This window comes from Benincasa hispida, chromosome 2 (genome assembly GCF_027475165.1).
Source record: "Benincasa hispida cultivar pf3 chromosome 2, pf3_genome.v1.1, whole genome shotgun sequence".
Lineage (NCBI taxonomy): Eukaryota > Viridiplantae > Streptophyta > Magnoliopsida > Cucurbitales > Cucurbitaceae > Benincasa > Benincasa hispida.
The window spans coordinates 35,602,691-35,622,613 of NC_143479.1; the positions used below are offsets into that span (position 1 = coordinate 35,602,691).

General features: G+C 39.1%; 1 protein-coding gene across 1 annotated transcript in view; it reads left to right on the plus strand.

Annotated features, from left to right (window-relative positions):
* Positions 1-19,923, plus strand: part of PIR121 (transcription activator) — a 93,973-nt gene that overhangs the window by 69,643 nt on the left and 4,407 nt on the right. Inside the window, exons 19-27 of the mRNA XM_039022792.2 lie at positions 6,129-6,205; positions 6,284-6,386; positions 6,736-6,855; positions 6,952-7,095; positions 7,866-8,015; positions 8,250-8,393; positions 8,985-9,072; positions 9,412-9,539; positions 12,993-13,197. Coding sequence (XP_038878720.1) covers positions 6,129-6,205; positions 6,284-6,386; positions 6,736-6,855; positions 6,952-7,095; positions 7,866-8,015; positions 8,250-8,393; positions 8,985-9,072; positions 9,412-9,539; positions 12,993-13,197 — 1,159 coding nt within the window. The remainder of the gene's footprint in view (positions 1-6,128; positions 6,206-6,283; positions 6,387-6,735; positions 6,856-6,951; positions 7,096-7,865; positions 8,016-8,249; positions 8,394-8,984; positions 9,073-9,411; positions 9,540-12,992; positions 13,198-19,923) is intronic.

Here is a 19,923-nt window from a genome sequence, read left to right on the forward strand (position 1 = left end):
AATTTTAAAAATCTTTGGATTGTATCATGGCTGTTTGAGTTTGATGAATGGGCAAAAATAGCTAACACACTAAAGTTATACTGCGATACAAATATCATTATCAATCCGCTGTCCACGGAAAATGCTTTAATTCATTTGGATCAGGGAGATGTGGAAGAAATAATTGATTACCCAGGGAGATGGTAAGAGTGTGGTTAGTTTCATTTGAAATTTAAAAAATGGAATACGCAAGTGCGCGGTCGACCGAATGTGGTAAAAGGATACAGTGGGTGGATCTCGATTAAAAATCTTCCATTAGACTATTGGAGCTGGCAAACATTTGAAGCTATTGGGTCCTATTTGGTGGCTTAGAATCATTGCATTTGAAACATTGAATCTTATTAATGTTGTTGAAACAAAAATTCAAGTTAAAAGAAGTCTTTGTGGTTTTATGCCATACCATTGAAATTACAGATAAAAACCTAGGAAACATTTTTCTGAATTATGGAGATATAGAATTTTTGGACCCTCCGATCAAAGTTAAAGGTGCTATGTTTCTTAAAGATTTTTCCAACCCAATTGATTTATTTCAACTAAAGCAAGTTATGAATGACGAAGAAATAGATTTTTCTAGCTTGAATCTAGACTGGGCTTTTCTTGTTGCCCCCAATAATCCACACAATTTTTCAAGAAACCCATTTGCGTCTTGTTCGAAGATAATGCAAAAGGAAAAGCTGACACAAAGTCCACTGAAAGTAACAACAGAGATTATCTGGCAAGTGTCTCCCTGCCGCAAATGGAAGAGCAAGTTAGCAGAGATCCAATCCGGGTATATGTGAACATTGATGACATTTTAATGAGGAGAGATTTCGGCTGCACTTCGAAGTTCTGAAAGTAGTCCAAGGGATGCCCTTGGTCGTGGCGTGAGAAATTCTTTTAATAAAACGCCCGTTGATAGCCATTCGAAGGAAGTCCAAAAGATAAAGGCAGCTGAAAACACAGCTGTCTCTGTTGATTGCCATTCACCTTTCAGTAATGGTATGCAAAATAACACTCAAGCTCTCCCCCTCATTCCTTCAAAGATCGCAAATTGTGCTTTTTCTTTGAATGCATCTCCTTATCTTCCCTCTATTTCTCACAAATGTTCAATTTTGTTGAAGCCTTATCCCAAACACTTTTTCTAGGAAAAAGAGAACCATCTTCAAGGAAAGTGCAGTGATTAAAAATTCAGTTTCGTTGAAGAATCATGGGGTCACAGCACATATTCTGACTTTTGCTAACAAAAAAAAAAACAAAGAGAAAAGACATATCTTCAAGTCAAGTGTTACAGACAGCAATCCAGTGTTAGAAGAGTGTTGTGCCCGAGCTCAAGCCCCTACTCTTTCCAAGAGAGGTGCACCATACCTTCCTTCAAATTCTTCTCAGAAAAGAAAGTCTGAATTAGGTCTCCAGGCTAGTCTTCCAAGTAATATTCGTAACTAAAAGCAAGATTTAGATGAAGAATCAATAGTTAGTGCTAGTGGTGAAAAGCTTGAAAATTCTAAAATAGAGGGATTACGAGTGATGAAGAGACAGTTGATGGGTTTGGTAATGATATTTGTCAATTATTTCAACCGGAGAAAGCTCAGTTGACCGATAAGACTGATGTTTCTTTATTTACTCCTCTCAATAAAGAAGATATTCCCAAGCATCTGCTTTCAATAATCGATGCTTGTGGTATTGTTCTTGGTTGAGTTCTGACTATAGTTGTTTGTGAGATTTTGGGGTCTCTATTGCTTTATCTTCTTCTTTAAAGTCCTGCCATGGAACTCAAGAGATCTTGGAGGTCTTTCTAGTTGGTGGGTGTTTTTATGTTGCTTGATAAATTATTCTGGTCTTGGAAGTGGCTTCAAATTTTATGCTCTGTAAGAAGGCTGGTCTGAGAGGATTTAACTTATATTTCTGTAAGCTTCAGATGGGAGGGTCCGATCTATTGTTGCTTGTCTGATTGTTTCATCCTAGTGTTGTCTGCCAAAGTCCTTGGATGCTTCTTCTCAAGACTTCTTGTTCTTTTGTACATGGTTGCCCAGAAAGATTGGTTGGCTCTGTTTATGGGGGAGGCTTCTTCGATGGCATTTCTAGTCAGTCTGGTTTAGAGCTCAGCTTCACGCTTCATCGGCTTTCATCTGCTTCCAAAGTTCTTTGGCACTGAAGTTTTCTAGCTTCCTTTCTTTGTCAGATTTTGTTGTTTGGAAAAGTTTATCCCCTGGTTGTCTGTTTTTAGTTTAGTCTCATTTGTCTCTAAGGATTTGTCCTTTGTATTTGTATTTTGTTTCTTTCTATGTATTCTTTGAATGTTTCATTCATGACAGATTCCCCTTGGGCCGAAGTACTAGAGGCATGAGAAAATTTAATGATTTCATTGAACAAGCAAAACTCTTGGAAATCTGGTTGAGTAATGGGAGCTTCACTTGGTCAAGGGAAGGCAACTTCGTTTCAAGATCCCTACTAGACCGGTTTTTTATATCAAAAGAATGGGATGAGTTATTTGAAAATTCAAGAGTCAATAGACAAGCCCGAATATTCTCAGATCACTACCCAATTTTACTAGAGGCTGGTTCTTTCAGCTGGGGACCCTGGTTTCTCAACAAAGAGTGCATCCAAATTATTGAGAAAGCATGGTTTAACAGTAAAGTGCATGATGAGCTGGTTTTGTACTCAATCAGAAGCTAAAAGAAGTCAAAACAGCGGTAAAAAAGTGGCATTACAGCTATAAGGAAGAACTAAAAAAGGAGGAGAGGCTGCTAGCAGAAATTGAAAAATAGGACACTCTTGCCGAGATTTCCCACCTTTCCAGCAGTGATTATGCAGCATGGTCTTCATCAAAAGCAGATCTTATGGCCTTATATAGGCTGGAAGAAATCAACCTATTACAGAAAAGCAAGTTAAATTGGCTCAAGCAGGGAGATGAGAATACAAGCTTTTTCCATAGATTCTTAGCAGCAAAGAAGAGGAAAAACTTCATAAATGAGTTAGTCGATGAGCAAGGAGTGCCAATAAAGTTGAGCTTAGAGATTGAAGGCCTAATAATCAATTATTACAGCAATCTTTTCCTAAAATCCCCAGAGAGGAGGCATATTCCAATAAATTTAGATTGGCCATGCGTGAATATAAATCAGAATCTTTTCTTGCAAGCTAAATTTTCAGTCACAGAAATCTTCTCAGCTATAAAAGCTCTCGGAAAAAGCAAAGCTCCAGGCCCTGATGGCTTCACTTCAGAATTCTTGTTGAAATTTTGGACTCCTCTAAAGTCAAGCTTCCAAGACACCTTTGATGACTTCTACAAGAATGCTAAGATCAATGCTTGCATAAAAGAGAACTTCATATGTTTGATTCAAAAGAAGAAAGTAGCAATCAAGGTCAGTGATTACAGACCCATTAGCTTAGCCTCCTTAATATACAAAGTCATTGCTAAAGTGCTAGCCGAGAGATTGAAAGGGATAATGCCTAGCATCGTTGCTCCCTCCCAATGTGCATTCATAGAAGGAAGACAAATTTTGGATTCCATCCTTATTGCCAATGAAGCTGTTGAAGAGTATAGAGCAAAAAAGAAGAAGGGGTGGATTCTTAAACTTGATATGGAGAAAGCTTTCGACCGAGTAGACTGAGGTTTTTTAGAAAAAGTGCTAAGATCCAAGAATTTCAATCAGAAATGGATAGAATGGATCATGGACTGTGTGAAAGACCCACTTTACTCGATATTTATTAATGGTAGACCAAGGGGAAGAGTGGCTGCTTCAAGAGGTCTAAGACAAGGTGATCCTCTCTCCTCTTTCCTTTATCTCCTTGTCAGTGAAGTATTGAGTGCTTTAATTTTCAAACTCACCCAATCCGGCATTATTGAAGGTTTTATAGTAGGCAAAGAGCAAGTTCAAGTTTCCATATTCCAATTCGCGGATGATACTTTACTGTTTTGCAAATATGACAGCTCCATGCTTGTAAAACTTAAACATACAGTGGAGTTCTTTGAATGATGTTCAGGGCAGAAAGTAAATTGGGAAAAATCAGCCCTCTATGGGATTAATGTGGACGACAGTGAACTCTTTAGCACAGCAGCATCCTTGAACTGTACGGCTGACCAACTTCCTTTTTACTACCTAGGGTTGCCTCTAGGGGGTTACCCGAAAAGAGCCTCCTTTTGGCAGCCGGTCCTAGACAAAGTACAAGCTAAACTTGACGAGTGGAAGAGATTTAACCTCTCTAGGGGAGGAAGAGCCACTCTATGCACTTCAGTCCTCTCAAACCTTCTAACTATTACTTGGCCATCTTCCTCATGCCCGAAGGAGTAATATCTAGAATGGAAAGGATAATAAGAAAGTTCTTTTGGGAAGAAAACAATGGCAGCAAGAAAAATTACTTGGTTAAATGGGATTTGGTTCAAAAACCTATAGCAGATGGTGGTCTAGGCCTTGGTGGTTTCAGATCTATGAACATTGCACTCCTTGCTAAATGGGGTGGAGATATTTCAATGAGGAAAACTCTCTTTGGGGCAAAGTTATAAGAAGTATTCATGGTAAAGATGCATTTGATTGGCATACAACAGGGAAAGGAGGTAGAAGCTTGAAAAGTCCATAGATTAGCATCTCAAAGAGTTGGCTTAAGGTAGAATCCTTGGCCACTTTCAAACTTGGTAATAGCAGGCGAATTGTTTTCTGGTTAGACACATGGGAAGGATCTTCCCCCTTCAGCACCCTTTATCCAAGCTTATTCAGAATCACCATGCTTCCCAATGGTTCAGTTGCTAATCATTGGGACAGCAGCATAGCTTCTTGGTCCATCTCCTTCCAAAGACTGCCCAAAGATGAAGAAGTGTTGGCCTTTCAAGAATTGTTGGAGAAAATTGCAAGTAGAAGTCCTCCCTCTTTTGATAAAAGAGTGTGGTCTATCTCAACCACTGGTTTTTATACAGTTAACTCCCTTAAAGTACACCTATCCCCTTTCTCCCCTTTGGATAAGCCCCTCTTCTCGGCTATTTGAAAGACAAAGAGTCCTAGAAGAGTCAATATCCTCATTTGGATTATGCTTTTTAGTCAGCTGAATGTAGCTGAAGTTCTTCAAAGAAAACAGCCAGCATCCTCCCTTTCACCCTCTGTATGCCCGTTCTGTCTCCAACACAGTGAGGACTCCCTTCCCTCTTTTTCACATGCCCTTATTCAGCTTGGTGTTGGAAAAAACTGTTGTGCTTCTTCAACTTTTCATGGATTATGTGCAACGACTTCAAAAGCAATGCGTTACAACTCCTAGGCGGCCCTAATCTCCACAACCCCACCTGTCTACTCTGGTGTAATGCAATAAAAGCCCTCTTGGCAGATCTTTGGTTTAAAGAAATCAAAGGATTTTCCAAAACAAAGCTCTTGGATGCCAAGACCGCCTTGAAGTTGCCCGCCGTCAAGCCTCCTCCTGGTGCATACTCTCCAATCTTTCCATGCCTATAGTCTATCGGATTTCAATCTCAACTGGGGGGTTATCATCTTCACTTCCCCCTTCGGACAACATTAATTAGTGCCGGATTCCAATTTTTCTCTTATTCTACTTTCCTAACCCCCTCCCGCCGCCGTTTCTTTGAACTCTTTATTTATTTCTCTCAGTTTTAGGTCATTGTGTTGGCTCTGTTTTAGACCATCGTTTTCGCTTGTTTTGCGATTATTGTTTCCTCGAATTGGATTCTTGTTAATAATGTCCTTTCTTCACTATGGGTTTGCATTGGATGTGATGAGGGTGCTAAGGGGGTGTCAACATAGTTGAGATGCCCGGGTGCATCTCCTGATCCTAAAAGAAGCCTTAGTATTTCTGTTTTACTCATTGTATAACCCTTCTGCACTCTGAGCCTTAGCTCTTCTCTATACTTTAATATAATGAACCGTTTCCTTTTCAAAAAAAAAAAAAAAAAAAAAAAAAAAAAGTCTTCTTTCCGTTTCAAAAAAAAAAAAAAAAAAAAACAAAAACTTCAATAGTATTTTCCTTTGCATTGATGTAAAGACACTTTAAGCGTTTGAGACACAATATTTGCATAGTCACTTGTACTGTGCCTTGTTATTCTTTTTTCTTTAGATCTATCTGTCATTTTATCACATTTACTACCTCATGCCACCTTCTGTTGTCTATTATAGGTCGATCATTGTTTTGATATATTTGTCTCAAAACTATGTGATTCAATCTTTACACATTACAAGAGTTGGGCTGCGAGGTATGTGCTGCTCTTTGGATTAGACACATGCTGCTCTATGAATGAAAAGTAACTTCGTGCTATTGCCAATTATTGCAGAGAGATCCTTGATTCATCTTTCTTATTTGCCATAGACAATGGAGAAAAATATTCTGTCCAGGCTATGAGGTTTAATGGCCTTCTAAAGATCACTAGAGTGAAGGTAAAACGTTTTCTTTTTATAGCTTACTGATCTATCTGAATTTAGGATTCATTTTCCCCTTCACTTCCTGCTGCCTATGATGGAGACCATCATGTGGGAAATTGTCTATGCTTTCTCTGTGTATGATATAGAAGTAATACTATTACATATATGCATCATCATTGTTTAACAATGTTATCCTTTTTAAAGAATCCTTTTTTGGGAGCCTGTATCCCATGATCAGATATGATCTTGAATATTTATTTCTCGACTAATAATTGGTTTATCATGTGTGTATGTATGAACTTGGTACTTGTAGACATTTATATTTATCTGTTGTTTCCTATGTTCAAATTTTTGTGTTAAACAGTTACTTGGGAGGACCATTAATTTAAGAAGCTTGGTTGCCCAACGAATGAACAAAATTTTCCGAGAGAATCTAGAATTTTTATTTGATCGGTTTGAGTCTCAAGATCTTTGCAGCATAGTGGTAAGTAGTTTCTTTACTCAGTCGTGAGTCATTTATGCTTGTTCTTTCTATGATTTCTATTTGTTAACAAAATGAAAGTAAATTAATATGTTTCAGGAATTGGAAAAGCTGATGGATGTCCTGAAAGTGACCCACAAATTGCTATCCAAAGATCTTTTGATTGACTCGTTTTGTCTCATGCTAAATGAGATGCAAGAAAACCTCTCTCTTGTGTCATTCTCTAGTCGATTGGCTTCCCAGGTTAAAAATATCTCTTCCCTTTCTTGAAGGGAATAACTAATTTTTCTCTTCACAGATTTTCAGCAAATTCTTCACATACTAAGTACTTAATGTATAGAACAAAATCAGGGATTTATAATGAGTACATTAGTTTGATGATTTTCTGTCAGAAATGATCTTTATTCACTAAATTTTACTATCAGTGACAAATCTACCTCTTCTGAAATTTAATGAGGTATCTTATATAGGACCTCCAATTTTGCTCGTCCTTGTTAATTTCTTTTTGAGTACGTTCCTGCTTTAGGGGTGACAGTTCCTTCTCCCATTGTTCTTTGATTGAACTTCCCACTTTCTTGAATGTGTCTTTCTTCTTCCTTTTTTTACCTTTTTGGCAATAATTTCAACGAAGTGTATTCTTATAAAGCCTTTTGTTTGGTTGCGTTGCTGATCTTTCAGAGAATATAACTTTTATTCATTGTTGGCTTCTTGTACCTTAAACCTCTGTACCCTTTACGTCTTTTCTTGATTATATTTCACATGCCTTTGGTTCATTGTTCCCTTTACTCCCCTTTGTTCTTTTTCTTGATGGAGATGCCGTTGCTAATTTTGTGAACTTTTAGCTGAAGGAAGTTTACTTTATAGCTTTAATGATGAGAAAAAATAATACATATGAACGCTAGCCTTTTGCCCGAGCAATACTTTTTGTTATGTAACATGAACTTTGATATGATAGTGAAGTTTTCACGTGTTTTTCTTCAGCTTTTTAATTTTCATATAATTTTTCTTGTCAGATTTGGTCAGAGATGCAAAATGACTTCTTGCCAAACTTCATCCTATGCAATACTACTCAACGATTTGTAAGATCATCAAAAGTTCCGTTTGTTCCAGTTCAAAAACCATCAGTTCCCCATGCCAAGCCTAGCTTCTACTATGGTACTCAAGTATGTTAATTATAATCATCAATACATTGCACATCACTTATATTTATATATGAGACCATATTGGTAGTTCATCTGAAGTATAATCCATACTATCTAATTAAATCATCAATCTAGTATTTATTACGTGGATTTGCTACTTTGACATTTTTGTTCTCGTTAGAGGATTTATAGTTGTATTTTCTGAAAAAGATTTGTAGTTGTGTTTATGCTGTTAATTTGTCTCCATCATGTTAGGACTTGAATTCTGCTCATCAAAGTTTTGCACGGTTGCATAGTGGATTCTTTGGGATGACTCACATGCTGTCCATTGCGAGACTTCTAGGATCTAGATCCTTGCCATGGCTTATTCGAGCACTTCTGGATCATATATCAAATAAGGTACAGTATGAGTTGGATATATCCGTCCATGGAATACACTTGTTAAAATGCTTGCAATATCAGTAAATGATATTATATATATACATATGGATGGATATATAGAGATATATGCATTTGCATGCACACACACAGTTTACATATTGTGCGTTGAAAAATGCCTCCAAATGACTGTTCTAAAATAACTAGCCTCAGTCTACTGTTTTCCTTCTGTTTTTTGTTTTTTTTAAAATTTTTCTATTCTTTTTGTTTTTTGTTTTTTTGGTTTTTCAATCCTTGTCATTGAGTACTCAATAAATGATTTTAATTCAATGAAGATGCATAAGATAAAGTTCTAAAGCTCGGTAAGAAGTCATTTTGCATCTCATTTTAGAAAGAGCATCCTTGTCATTGAGTAACACTAATGAATAGTTATAATTAAATGAAGATGCTTAACATTTTTCTTGAGAGTTGAAAAGTTGCCAGTGTTCTAAGAAATGGACTATGTACGATACAGTAGAATGGAGGAACACTCCCACTCCAACATAAGATCATAGAAGAGCCCTATTGTGACAAGCAGCTTCAGCCTAATATTTTGTCTTACCGTTTTCTCAGATTGCTATACTTGAACCGATGATAGCAGGATTGCAAGAAGCATTGCCAAGATCTATAGGACTACTACCATTTGATGGAGGTGTAGCAGGTATATCTTTTCCATAAAGGTTATAAATGTAGGAGTTTATGGTTTTTCTTTGAATTTTTTTTCCCCACTAATTTTAAGAATACTTTTTAGTTACATTATGTTTTAGCACTATTATTCACTTAAACGTTACAACATTGCACATAAGTGAAAAAGAAATGTCGAAGTATCAGGAGTATGACCAGGGTAATAAAGAAAACTAGAAGTAAATAGGGAAGAACTTCTACTATAGATAATTTATAGTACCCAAGTATCAACTTAAACAAATCAGCAAAACAGACTAATTTAAACTATTAACCAACTTGAAGTGATATATTACATTATTATTTGCACCGAGTTCAGGTTGCATCAGATTGATCAATGAAAGTCTTAACTGGGAAGCGAAGTCAGACCTCAGAGTGGAGGTCCTGCATGGAATAAAGGAGATTGGAAGTGTATTATATTTAATTAGCCTTCTTGATATAGTGCTGGTCAGTACTTCTGCAACTATTTTTCTCTGTTTTCCTTTTGAAATTATGCAAAAGTATCTGTACGTCTGCAATTTTTATTTCTGAAAGATTTATTTTCAGCCATTAATGAATTACTGTTTCACATTCAGAGTCCTATCTTGCAACTGTGGTAAATCCAAAATGCCTTCTTTCCCTATATTTGTTAGGTCCATTTGTATTCATTATTCAACAAATTTTCTGATTTTAAAAGAAAATTTAACCAAGAGAGTGTAACCCCCTTTGATAAACTCTTGCATTTGTATCTTGCTTTCATCCCACATAACAAGTAACCCTGCAGATCTTCCCATTGATGCTACATGGCTCTCTTATCCTCCAGATTGACTTAATTAGTTGCTTATGAAAAATTTCTTTTCTGGTCTCCTGAATTAATACCAAATCAGAGCATTGATTTTGTAAAAGCTGCTTAATTGCAAATCTTTTAGTGTTATCCCAAGTCGTCCAGTATTTTTTTTTTCTCCTTTTTTAGTCTGAAAAGGAAACAACACTTGAGAAAAAACAAAAAGAATTGCCAAGTACACTTAGAGCAATACATAGAACCATACAAGATAAATAAACAAGTAAAATAAATACATTTCCGTTTAAGCATAAAACTTAGAATAATCTGCAAAAAGTTTGGAAAGAGAACACCAAGAGGAAGGTTTAACTCAGGTAACTTCAAATTGATCAAACCGAGGTATGTGCTTGTCTTAAAAAACTCATTGGTTCCTTTCAAAAACCAAAATTCATTTTAGGTTTAACTGCATAACTGGGACTGAGGCTTCAGGAAACAACCAACTAGAATCTGAAAAATATTAATCTTGAACACATCACAGATCAGCCATATAGAGAACAACTTCCACCAACAAGCCTTGGAGAAACAGCACTCAAAGAAAAGATGTTGAAGCCCTTCAATATCCACCATACAAAGAGAACAAAATGAGGGAGACAAACAGTGAGATTGATAAGAAAATAATTGGCAATGACAAAAGCTAGAGCTAAGAGACTTCAAGAAGGATTAAATGGTTGCTTCCAAGCTAAGTTTCTAGCTTCTTCATTTTTCTCCATTTCTCCATTTTCTCTATTTTCTTAGACACTTCTCGCTTCTCACTTTTCTGTATTTTCCGAGTCACTTCTCTTTCCCCACTTATCTTTAGAGACTTTTTTATAGTTCCATTCCCAACACATACTTCAAATACATTTCATCTAATGGAAGCTTCCACAAGACTTTATAGAGTAGTATATCCATTGGAGAAGAGGCAACCAAATGCTTGTATATTTACAACCTGCTCAGCCGGTTGTATGTCGGCTTTTTAAGCCTATAAATTCTTTGCTTCCCTCATTTTTAGGATTATTGAACATTTGAATTAAAAACACTCTTTGTTTTACACCAGTACTTCTCCCTATTCATAGGGTGACTATTTCTATTCTATCTCTTTACAGGAAATTCATTCTATTCTCTCCCTCATGCCTCGTGCACGCCCAAACTTGCATAAGTGACATACTTAGGTCTTATCGTTTACCAAGTTAGAGTTTCCATTAGATACTCCTAAATGTGTGAGCAAACATGTGTATGGTTTATTTGATCTTCCTTCCCCTTTTATATTCAATATCATGTCTTTAGGATAAAAATTATAATTGCACTAGGCTGGCCTCTTTTTCTGAAGTGGCCTTTATGAAGCACTATGGCAGCAAATTAGAGTTCAGCTTTTCTCCAGGCAGCCCAAGTTTCAAGTTGGTTCAGTTTTCTGTGCATGAAGAAGAAGCTTTTATTCTCCTTTTTTGAATGAATTCTCTTTGTTCAAAGTTATATTAATATGCATGAGGAGCGCAACTTCAATTTCAAAATTTTTAGGCAGCCAAAGTTTCAAGTTGGTTTAGTTTTCAACTTTTCAACGGTGTGCATAAAGATCTTTGTTCAAGGATTAAGTTTAAAGTTTGTATGGTGTTGCCTTTTTCAAGAAGATCTTTGGCTGTCTTCATTCAAGAGCCGCTGTTTTTGCACTAATTCCATGGAAGTGTGCTGTCATGCATCAAAAATTTAGTTTCATTTGTCTATTTTTGGTGTATTTTGTTCTCCTAATTGTATTTCTTAGCGTTAGTCTTTTTTCATTATATCAATGAAAAGAGTTACATAGTAGTATTGGAACATTGAGAACAAATTGTAAGAAAGATCATCAGTCAATTTAGGTTCTTTTTCCTGCAAAAATAGAGAAACTACCATTTGCAGTTCTAATTTCTTTTTGTAGAGAAACTACTATTTGCAGTTCTAATTTTTTTTACTTCCTTAAGGAATAGAATCATAAAAATAAAAAATAAAATTAATTAATTAAAAAAATTGAGATGAAGTGGTCGTGTGATAAGTGACTCATTAGTCTATGATTCATGGAGATGAAAAGCTCGAGGATAGATACTAATTGTGTCAACAGATGATAAATTGGTTTGTAGGAGTTGTGGAAAGTCGATCAATTTGCTCCATATTGAAGACACTTGAGCATCTACAAATATAAGTAAGATAAGTCTATTTGGAGTTAAAGATAGGTTGGGTGGTTTAGTGTTACATAAATTGGAAGATCAGGAGGATTACTTGTTATTTGGGATGAAAGTAAGATGAAGGTATTGGAGTACAATTAAGGTAAAGGTATTGGAGTACAATTAAGGTAAAGGTATTGGAGTACAACTAAAGCGTCTGTGAGTTTAACTCTTACTATTCATTTATTGAACCCTGCCAACAACCAAACCAAACCTTGTCCCAAGATCTCTTCAAATCCTAGAATATTCTATGGTTCTTCTCAGTTCTCATAAACAAATTGAAGTTAATTATCTCTTCAGAAAGTACCAAAATGTTTGGTGTCCACCGGATATCTTTACAAGCGTTAGATGTTTTGCAAATCAACTTTTGATTAAGCATAATGAACATACACTTCCCAACTTTTGGGCAACGTGTATGTTCACTATGTATTTGTTATAGTGCTAAATATTAGTATTATTATATTATTGTTAACATTTTTGTCATATTATCCTTTGCTGTTTTTTTATTTACCCTCTCCTACTTAGGTTGCCCTTGTATACATGTATATATATATTTCTTCTGTGAATGAAATAATGGAATTTTGATTCTCTTAAACCTTAGCTTTTAAGATTAAATGTCTTGAATTGATTAGTGTTTTTCCCTTTATTAAAAATTTGTAAGGGAGAGTTCAATTAAATGCCTGTTTGTGATATTAAGCACTGTCATGATAATGTAATAGTCTTCAACTTAGGGAGCCGACTTTTGGATACATTCCATTGACAAAATATTAAGAGACCGAATAGTGATTGTTGCCCATGATTATAATTTTCTATTTAGTGGTTAAACATTTGAATCTTGTTATTGATCTCTTGGTGACTATGAAATATGGATGAACTAAAAGTTTCTCTTCTTCCTCCAAAAACCAGAGAGAATTAGACATCACACATTTCATGCAGACAGCACCTTGGTTAGGGATAATTCCAGGTGCTGATGGGCAAATATTGCATTCTCAAGATGGAGATAGCCCTATTGTAAGCCTATTCAAGTCAGCAACAAGTGCGATTGTTTCAAATCCTGGAAACCCTAATGGAATGTCATACTATACCATGTCAAAACAGGCTGAAGCAGCAGGTTTTCTACTATATCACACCCTAACAATCTCTTTACTGTTCATTTGACAATTTCTACTATTTCACCCAGGTTGCATGATTCCGGTTTTGCTAACCGAGAATATTTTACTGTTTTAACTTTAAGTCATGTTATCATACAAGTCTAGATTTCCGTCATGTGTACATGTGACAATGTGCTACCAGAAAATTAAAACTGGTGACTGCTTCTGGCTATTATAACTGGAAGCAATTTTGGGATGGTGGAGGTGCTTTTCCATCCTCCCCTTTGTGATAATATCCTATGGTGTTGTGCTTTATTGTTAGGTTTAATACGCACCTTTGGGCTTCTGGACTAAGAATTTTTAAATAATCCTTTAGGCCTGGTCCTTTTGGATTGGACACCTCTTTTACTATATTAGTCTGACAATGTTTTTTATTTAAAAAATATTTTAGTTTTTTTTCAAACTAAAAAATGTTTATTTTTTCTTTTTCTTTTTCTTTTTCTTTTTTCTTTTTCCTTTCTCCCTCCTTCCATCCATGGCTGTTGTCACCCCATCTTTTTCTTTCTTCTCTTTTCCTTTTCTATTCTTCTTTCCTCTTCTTCCTTTATTCTTCTTTCTTTTTCTCCACCTCTACTCTTTCCTTTTCCTTCTCCTCTCTCCCTCACCATGCTAACTTTCTAGACTTATTTGGGAATACTTTTCATAACTAATTTCTTCTAAATTGTTTGGGATAAAATTTGAAAACTCGATATCAAAGAGTGTTTAGTACATTAAAAAAAAAAAAAAAAAAAAAAAAAAAAAAAAAAAAAAAAAAAGAAAGAAAGAAAGAAAGAAAGAAAGAAAAATAAACCTTGCCATATAAAAGTAATAAAACAGAATTTTAAAATAGGAAAAGAAAACAAATCGAAATACATAAAAATTTAAATTATTTTTATTTTAAAATAATAAATCAATAAACTAAAGGGGTGGAGCCTAAAAATAAAAAACAAAACATAATCATGGAAAGGAGATCCAATTTTTGTTTGTTTTTATGCTTCACCCCTGTATTTTATTTATTAATTATTTTAAAACAAAATAATTTTATATGATCGAAGATATGAGATAGTTGAAAAATTAACTTCCCAGGGAACTCACTCAAAAAAGTTGAAGCACACACCTCCCAAATTTTCACCCCTAGGCTGGGAACTAAAGAACTGACAGTTGCTTATTTATGCAGAATAAGGTGACATCTCTGTGGTATGATTTGTGTCTTCTAACACTTATTCAAAATACACCACTATGAGTGTAATAGATTTGTGAAATAAATCTTCTAAACCTTGGAAGACAAGATGAATTAGCTTTTGAAGGACTTCTAACAGTGCCTTTTGACACAATGAAAGTGTCCTAGTTGGCAAAGTGTCAAATCTTAAAGGGAATGTGCGACAACCACTTGACTATGGGAGGAGTAACATAGCACTGCTTCTCATAGAGAGTTAACATCACATTTCATCATTGTGGTCCTGAAAGGAGAAAGGTTCAAGATTATCTCCAAAGGGAAGGTTTAAGTAGGCCATTGGCAGAATCCTCACAACCTATCAACTGAACTCATCTCGCAAGCTGATGGGGTGCACAATTGATAGTGACAACTTAGTACTAGGACAAAAAAATGGACTCAAATTGCTGTTGGATCTATTAAGATTAGTGATTAACAAATGACTCCTTCTCCCAAAGCAAAAGAAAATGATGTTCCTCATCATGTAACTAATGTTTTTGAGTGCCTCTCCTCTTAGCGTGCAGATAGCTCGTCACAATGAGCCTTGTGTCACAATCGCTCTTTCGGAAGCTTCTCTTAGCGATTGTGCTGCACTTGTTCCCGCTCACGAACAAGTCAGCCAACTCGAATACGGACTGCCGATGGCACACCGAGTGCCTCTCGCAACCTCCACCCCCGATTTAGGGAAAACGGTTTTAGAAAGCGGGTTTAGAGAAAAGGTTTTCGTAAGAAGTTTTGTGAATGTGAATAAAGAAAGAAAGATTGTAGTAGACTAGAAAGCAATAAGCAACAACAACAGCTTTATAGAGTACTACTCCGGGTATGAGGAAGTGATGGTTAGTCTTATCCCCATATAGTGCATTCTGAACAAAAAGCCAACTGGCGCCCCTGTATATGCAAAAGGGCGAGTGGTCACTTACAATGAAAATGTAAAGAAAGCAAGCTAACTAAGCTAATACAATACAAGATATGAAAGTATGCTAGAAGGGGGTTGGATCGGGCATGCGGCCATGGGCAACAGGCCCTGGACAAGCATGACCGTTACATTCTCCCCCACTTAATTGGTTGACGTCCCCGTCAACTGACCTTGTTCAAAACCTGCGATGGCTGGAGCTGCATTCTTCAAATCTTCGGCCCGCTCCCAACTGATCTCTTCGTCGGGGAGATCCTTCCATTTCACTAAGAACTCTGTCAGTTCTCGTCTGGGTCTTCCAATACGGCGCGTACGTTTATCCAGGATTTGTGCAACTTCTTTCTCAGCAGAACTCTTCATCGTGACCGGTGGGCGCCTTAGCATGTTTCGCTGTTCATCCTCGGGATCGGGATGATAGGGCTTTAGGATACTCACATGGATGACAGGATGAATCTTCATCCATGAGGGTAACTGAACCCTATATGAGGTTCTCCCGACTTTCTCAATTACCTCCACTGGACCTTCATATTTCCTTACTAGCCGTTGGTCTCTCTGGCCTCGGAAACGAAACTGTTCCGGTCGTAGCTTGATCAGGACCTTGTCCCCAGCTTGAAACTCAAGGGCCCTCCGCTTCTTATCAGCCCACTTCTTCATCCTCCTCGATGCTCTTTCTAGGTAGGCGCGAGCTATCTCAGAGGTTTTGCTCCACTCTTTAGTGAAGTTATGTGCCTGAGGACTTTTGCCTGCATAAGGGTGGTCCACCAAGTGTGGCATGAGTGGCTGTCTGCCGCACACCACTTCGAAGGGCGTTTTTCCGGTCGCGGAACTCTGCTGGCTATTGAAGCTGAACTGAGCCACATCTAACAACTGGACCCAGTTCTTCTGCCTAGCGTCGATAAAGTGACGCAGATATTCCTCGAGCATACTGTTGAAGCGTTCCGTCTGGCCGTCAGTTTGGGGATGATAGCTAGAGGAGATATTCAGTGTTGACCCCAATATTTTGAACAATTTTGTCCAGAATGTCCCAGTGAATCTTCCGTCCCGATCGCTAACAATGCTCGCGGGGACACCCCATAATTTCACAATGTGTTTGAAGAACAGCTGAGCAGTCATTACGGCTGTGCACATTTTCGGCGTTGGGACGAAAGTGGCATATTTTGAGAACCGGTCGATGATAACAAGGATCGATTCAAACTCTCCCACCTTGGGCAAATGGGTGATGAAGTCGAGAGACACGCTCTCCCATGGTCTAGAGGGCACAGGTAGGGGTTCCAGCAGACTCGCTAATTTCGCCCTTTCGACCTTATCTTGTTGGCAGACAAGGCAAGTCTTGGTAAATTGCATGACATCGTCTCGAAGGCTTGGCCAATAGTAGCCTTGTTTCAGAAGGGCATAAGTCCTCTGCCAACCATTATGTCCTGCCCACGGTGTGTCGTGACACTTCTTCATCAGCGACCTACGTAACTCCCCGGATCTGGGGATGTAGAGGCGATTGCCTTTGGTGTATAGTAGATCATTTTCCACCCAGAACTGGCGTGTCTTCCCCTCTCTGGCCAACTGTAGGATGGCCTGCGCCGCTGTGTCATTTGTCAAGTGAGTTTTGACAGTCTCTCGTACTGTTGCACTCAACGTACTTGCTTGTAGGCGGGCGAACATGCACAGGGCCGCATGTTCGCTCTTTCGGCTAAGAGCATCAGCCGCTTGGTTACTTTTCCCCGGTCTGTTCGAATTGGAAGTCGAACTCCGCTAGACACTCCTGCCACCGTGCCTGTTTCGACGACAACTTCGGTTGGTTGAAGAAGTGACAAATGGAGTTGTTGTCGGTCTTGACCACGAACTTGGCCCCCAAGAGATACTGTCTCCAGGCCCTCAAGCAGTGAACTACTGCTAACATCTCTTTCTCGGAGGCGGCATACCTCCGTTCGGCATCATTTAGTTTCCTACTCTCATACGCAATGGGGTGTCCGTCTTGGAGGAGGACACCGCCCAACGCGAAGTCAGAAGCATCAGTCTCTACTTCAAATGGTTTGGTCACGTCGGCAATTTCGAGGATCGGCCCCTCAGTCATCACTTTCTTCAAGCCCTCAAAGGCGGCTTGACATTCAGGAGTCCAGCTCCATTGGCTATCCTTCTTCAACAGTTCGGTTAATGGCCCTGTTCTTTTCGAGAATCCTTCTACGAACCGCCTATAGTAGTTGGCTAGTCCGAGGAAGGATCGTAGTTCGGTCACGGATGATGGTACCCTCCAGTCTCTAATCGCGGCGACCTTGCCCTCTTCCATACCAATCCGACCACACTCAATCACGTGGCCGAGGAAATTTATGCGTTCTTGGGCAAAGGAGCACTTCTCTCTCTTTACATACAACTGATTTCTCCTCAGCTTTTCAAAGACTAGTTGGAGGTGATGTCGATGGTTCTCCAGCGAGGCACTATAGACCACAATGTCATCAAGATACACTACGACGAATTTGTCGAGGTATTCGTGAAACACTTGGTTCATTAGGGTACAGAACGTTGCTGGAGCATTGGTGAGGCCAAAGGGCATCACGAGGAATTCGAAGGCTCCGTATCTCGTGACACAGGTCGTCTTAGGTTCGTCTCCTTCAGCAATTCGAACCTGATAATATCCAGACCGTAGGTCCAGCTTCGAGAAATACTTAGCACCGTGAAGCTGATCAAACAAGTCAGTAATGATAGGAAGGGGATATTTGTTGCGGACTGTGAGCTTATTCAAGGCCCGATAGTCGATGCAACCGGAGGCTCCCATCCTTCTTCTTCTGGAACAGTACTGGGGCTCCGTAAGGGGCCTTCGCCGGTCTGATAAATCCTGCATCTAACAACTCGTCTAACTGTTTCCAAAGCTCAGCCAATTCTGGCGGGGCCATCCGATATGCATTCTTGGCAGGCGGCTTTGCCCCTGGTAACAACTCAATCTCATGGTCAATCCCCCTTCGTGGGGTAAGGACTTGGGCAAGCTTTTCGGCATGACGTCCCGATACTCTTCCAAGACAAATAGAACGTCTTGGGGGATCTCCTCTTCAGTGGACTCAACTGATTCTATCGGGGTGGCCATGAACGTGGGTTCGTCGTGGGCCAGGCCTCTCTTCAATTGAAGGGCTGAGATCATTCTCACCCCATTTGGCTGCTTGATACTGGCTTGGACTACGGTCGGTGTAGATCCGGTAATGACTAAGCATTTGGCGAGGGGCATTGGTATAACTTTATGTTCAAGTAGGAATTCCATCCTCAGTACCACGTCGAAATCATCCATCTTGACAATCACGAAGTCAACGAAGCCCTTCCAGTCTCCTAACTTCACCGGAGTTCTCTTCGCTATCCCCGTAATCGGTAGGGTTGCGGAATTCACAGCTTTCATCTTCCCTGCATCTCTTTCCCAAGTTAAGTTCAGGCGGCGAGCTTCCGTTTCAGCCATGAAGTTATGGGTAGCCCCAGAGTCAACCATAGTATTTTTGGCCGATCTTTGGTTGACCCAAGCGTCCACATACATGAGACCTTTCTCTAGTGGCTCCGTCGCCTTTCCCATATTCTTCTGGAGTGCAGATAAGAATTTCAATGCCCCCATCCTAGGATTCTCAATTTCTGCAGCTGGCTCGATTACCGTCTCCTCCAGTTCAGCCTTGTCTTCGGAGGTAGAGGCTAACGTGGCTTGAAAAGCATTGAACGCGGTTCGATTTGGACATTCGCCCGCCCTGTGTGGCCCTCTACATATGAAACAAGACAGGGGGCGATTGTAATTGTTATGCTGTTGTGGCGGCCCCCGCCAGTTGTTTCCTGATCTCGGTTGGGATGATTTACGGTCCCCCCCTGTGTTTCTGTCTCCTCCCCCAGGTCTGGGAGGACTGGAACGGCTGTTTCTGTTTCCCCCATTTGAGGAAGTTGATTGCTTCCTCACATCTTATGAGTCAGTGCTAAGGTCGTATAGCCGTTTAGCTGCCGCATAGGCAGAGGGGAGATCCTGTACTCTCCGTTCATATAGTTTTGATATCGCCCACGGTTTCAGCCCTTCCACAAAGCAAAAGACCTTGTCTTTTTCAGACATATCTCGTATGTCCAACATGAGTCCTGCAAACTGTTTTACATAGTCCCTGATGTTACCTGTTTGCTTTAGCTCTCGGAGTTTTCGTCGAGCCAAGATCTCGACATTTTCAGGGAAGAACTGTGAACGAAGTTCTTGTTTCAATCTATCCCAAGTATCAATAGTGCAGCGTCCTTCCTGTATGTCTGTAAATCGTGATCTCCACCACAGTTTCGCATCTTCAGCTAGATGCATCGTTGCTAGTGTGACTTTCGACTCTTCAGTCACTGTGTTCGTCGCCTTGAAGTATTGCTCAAAGTCGAAAATAAAATTTTCCAGGGCTTTCGCTTCTCGCACCCCACAGAAGGGTTTCGGTTCTGGGATTTTTATTCTGCTCACTGTCATTGCTCCCCCAGATGGGGCTTGGTTCCCTACCGCTCGGATGGTGAGATTCACCCTAGCACTCACATCCGCTATCTCGGCTCTGACGACATCCAAGGCCGACCGAAAGTCTTCAGATAAATCGGTTACCATCTGAAGTATTG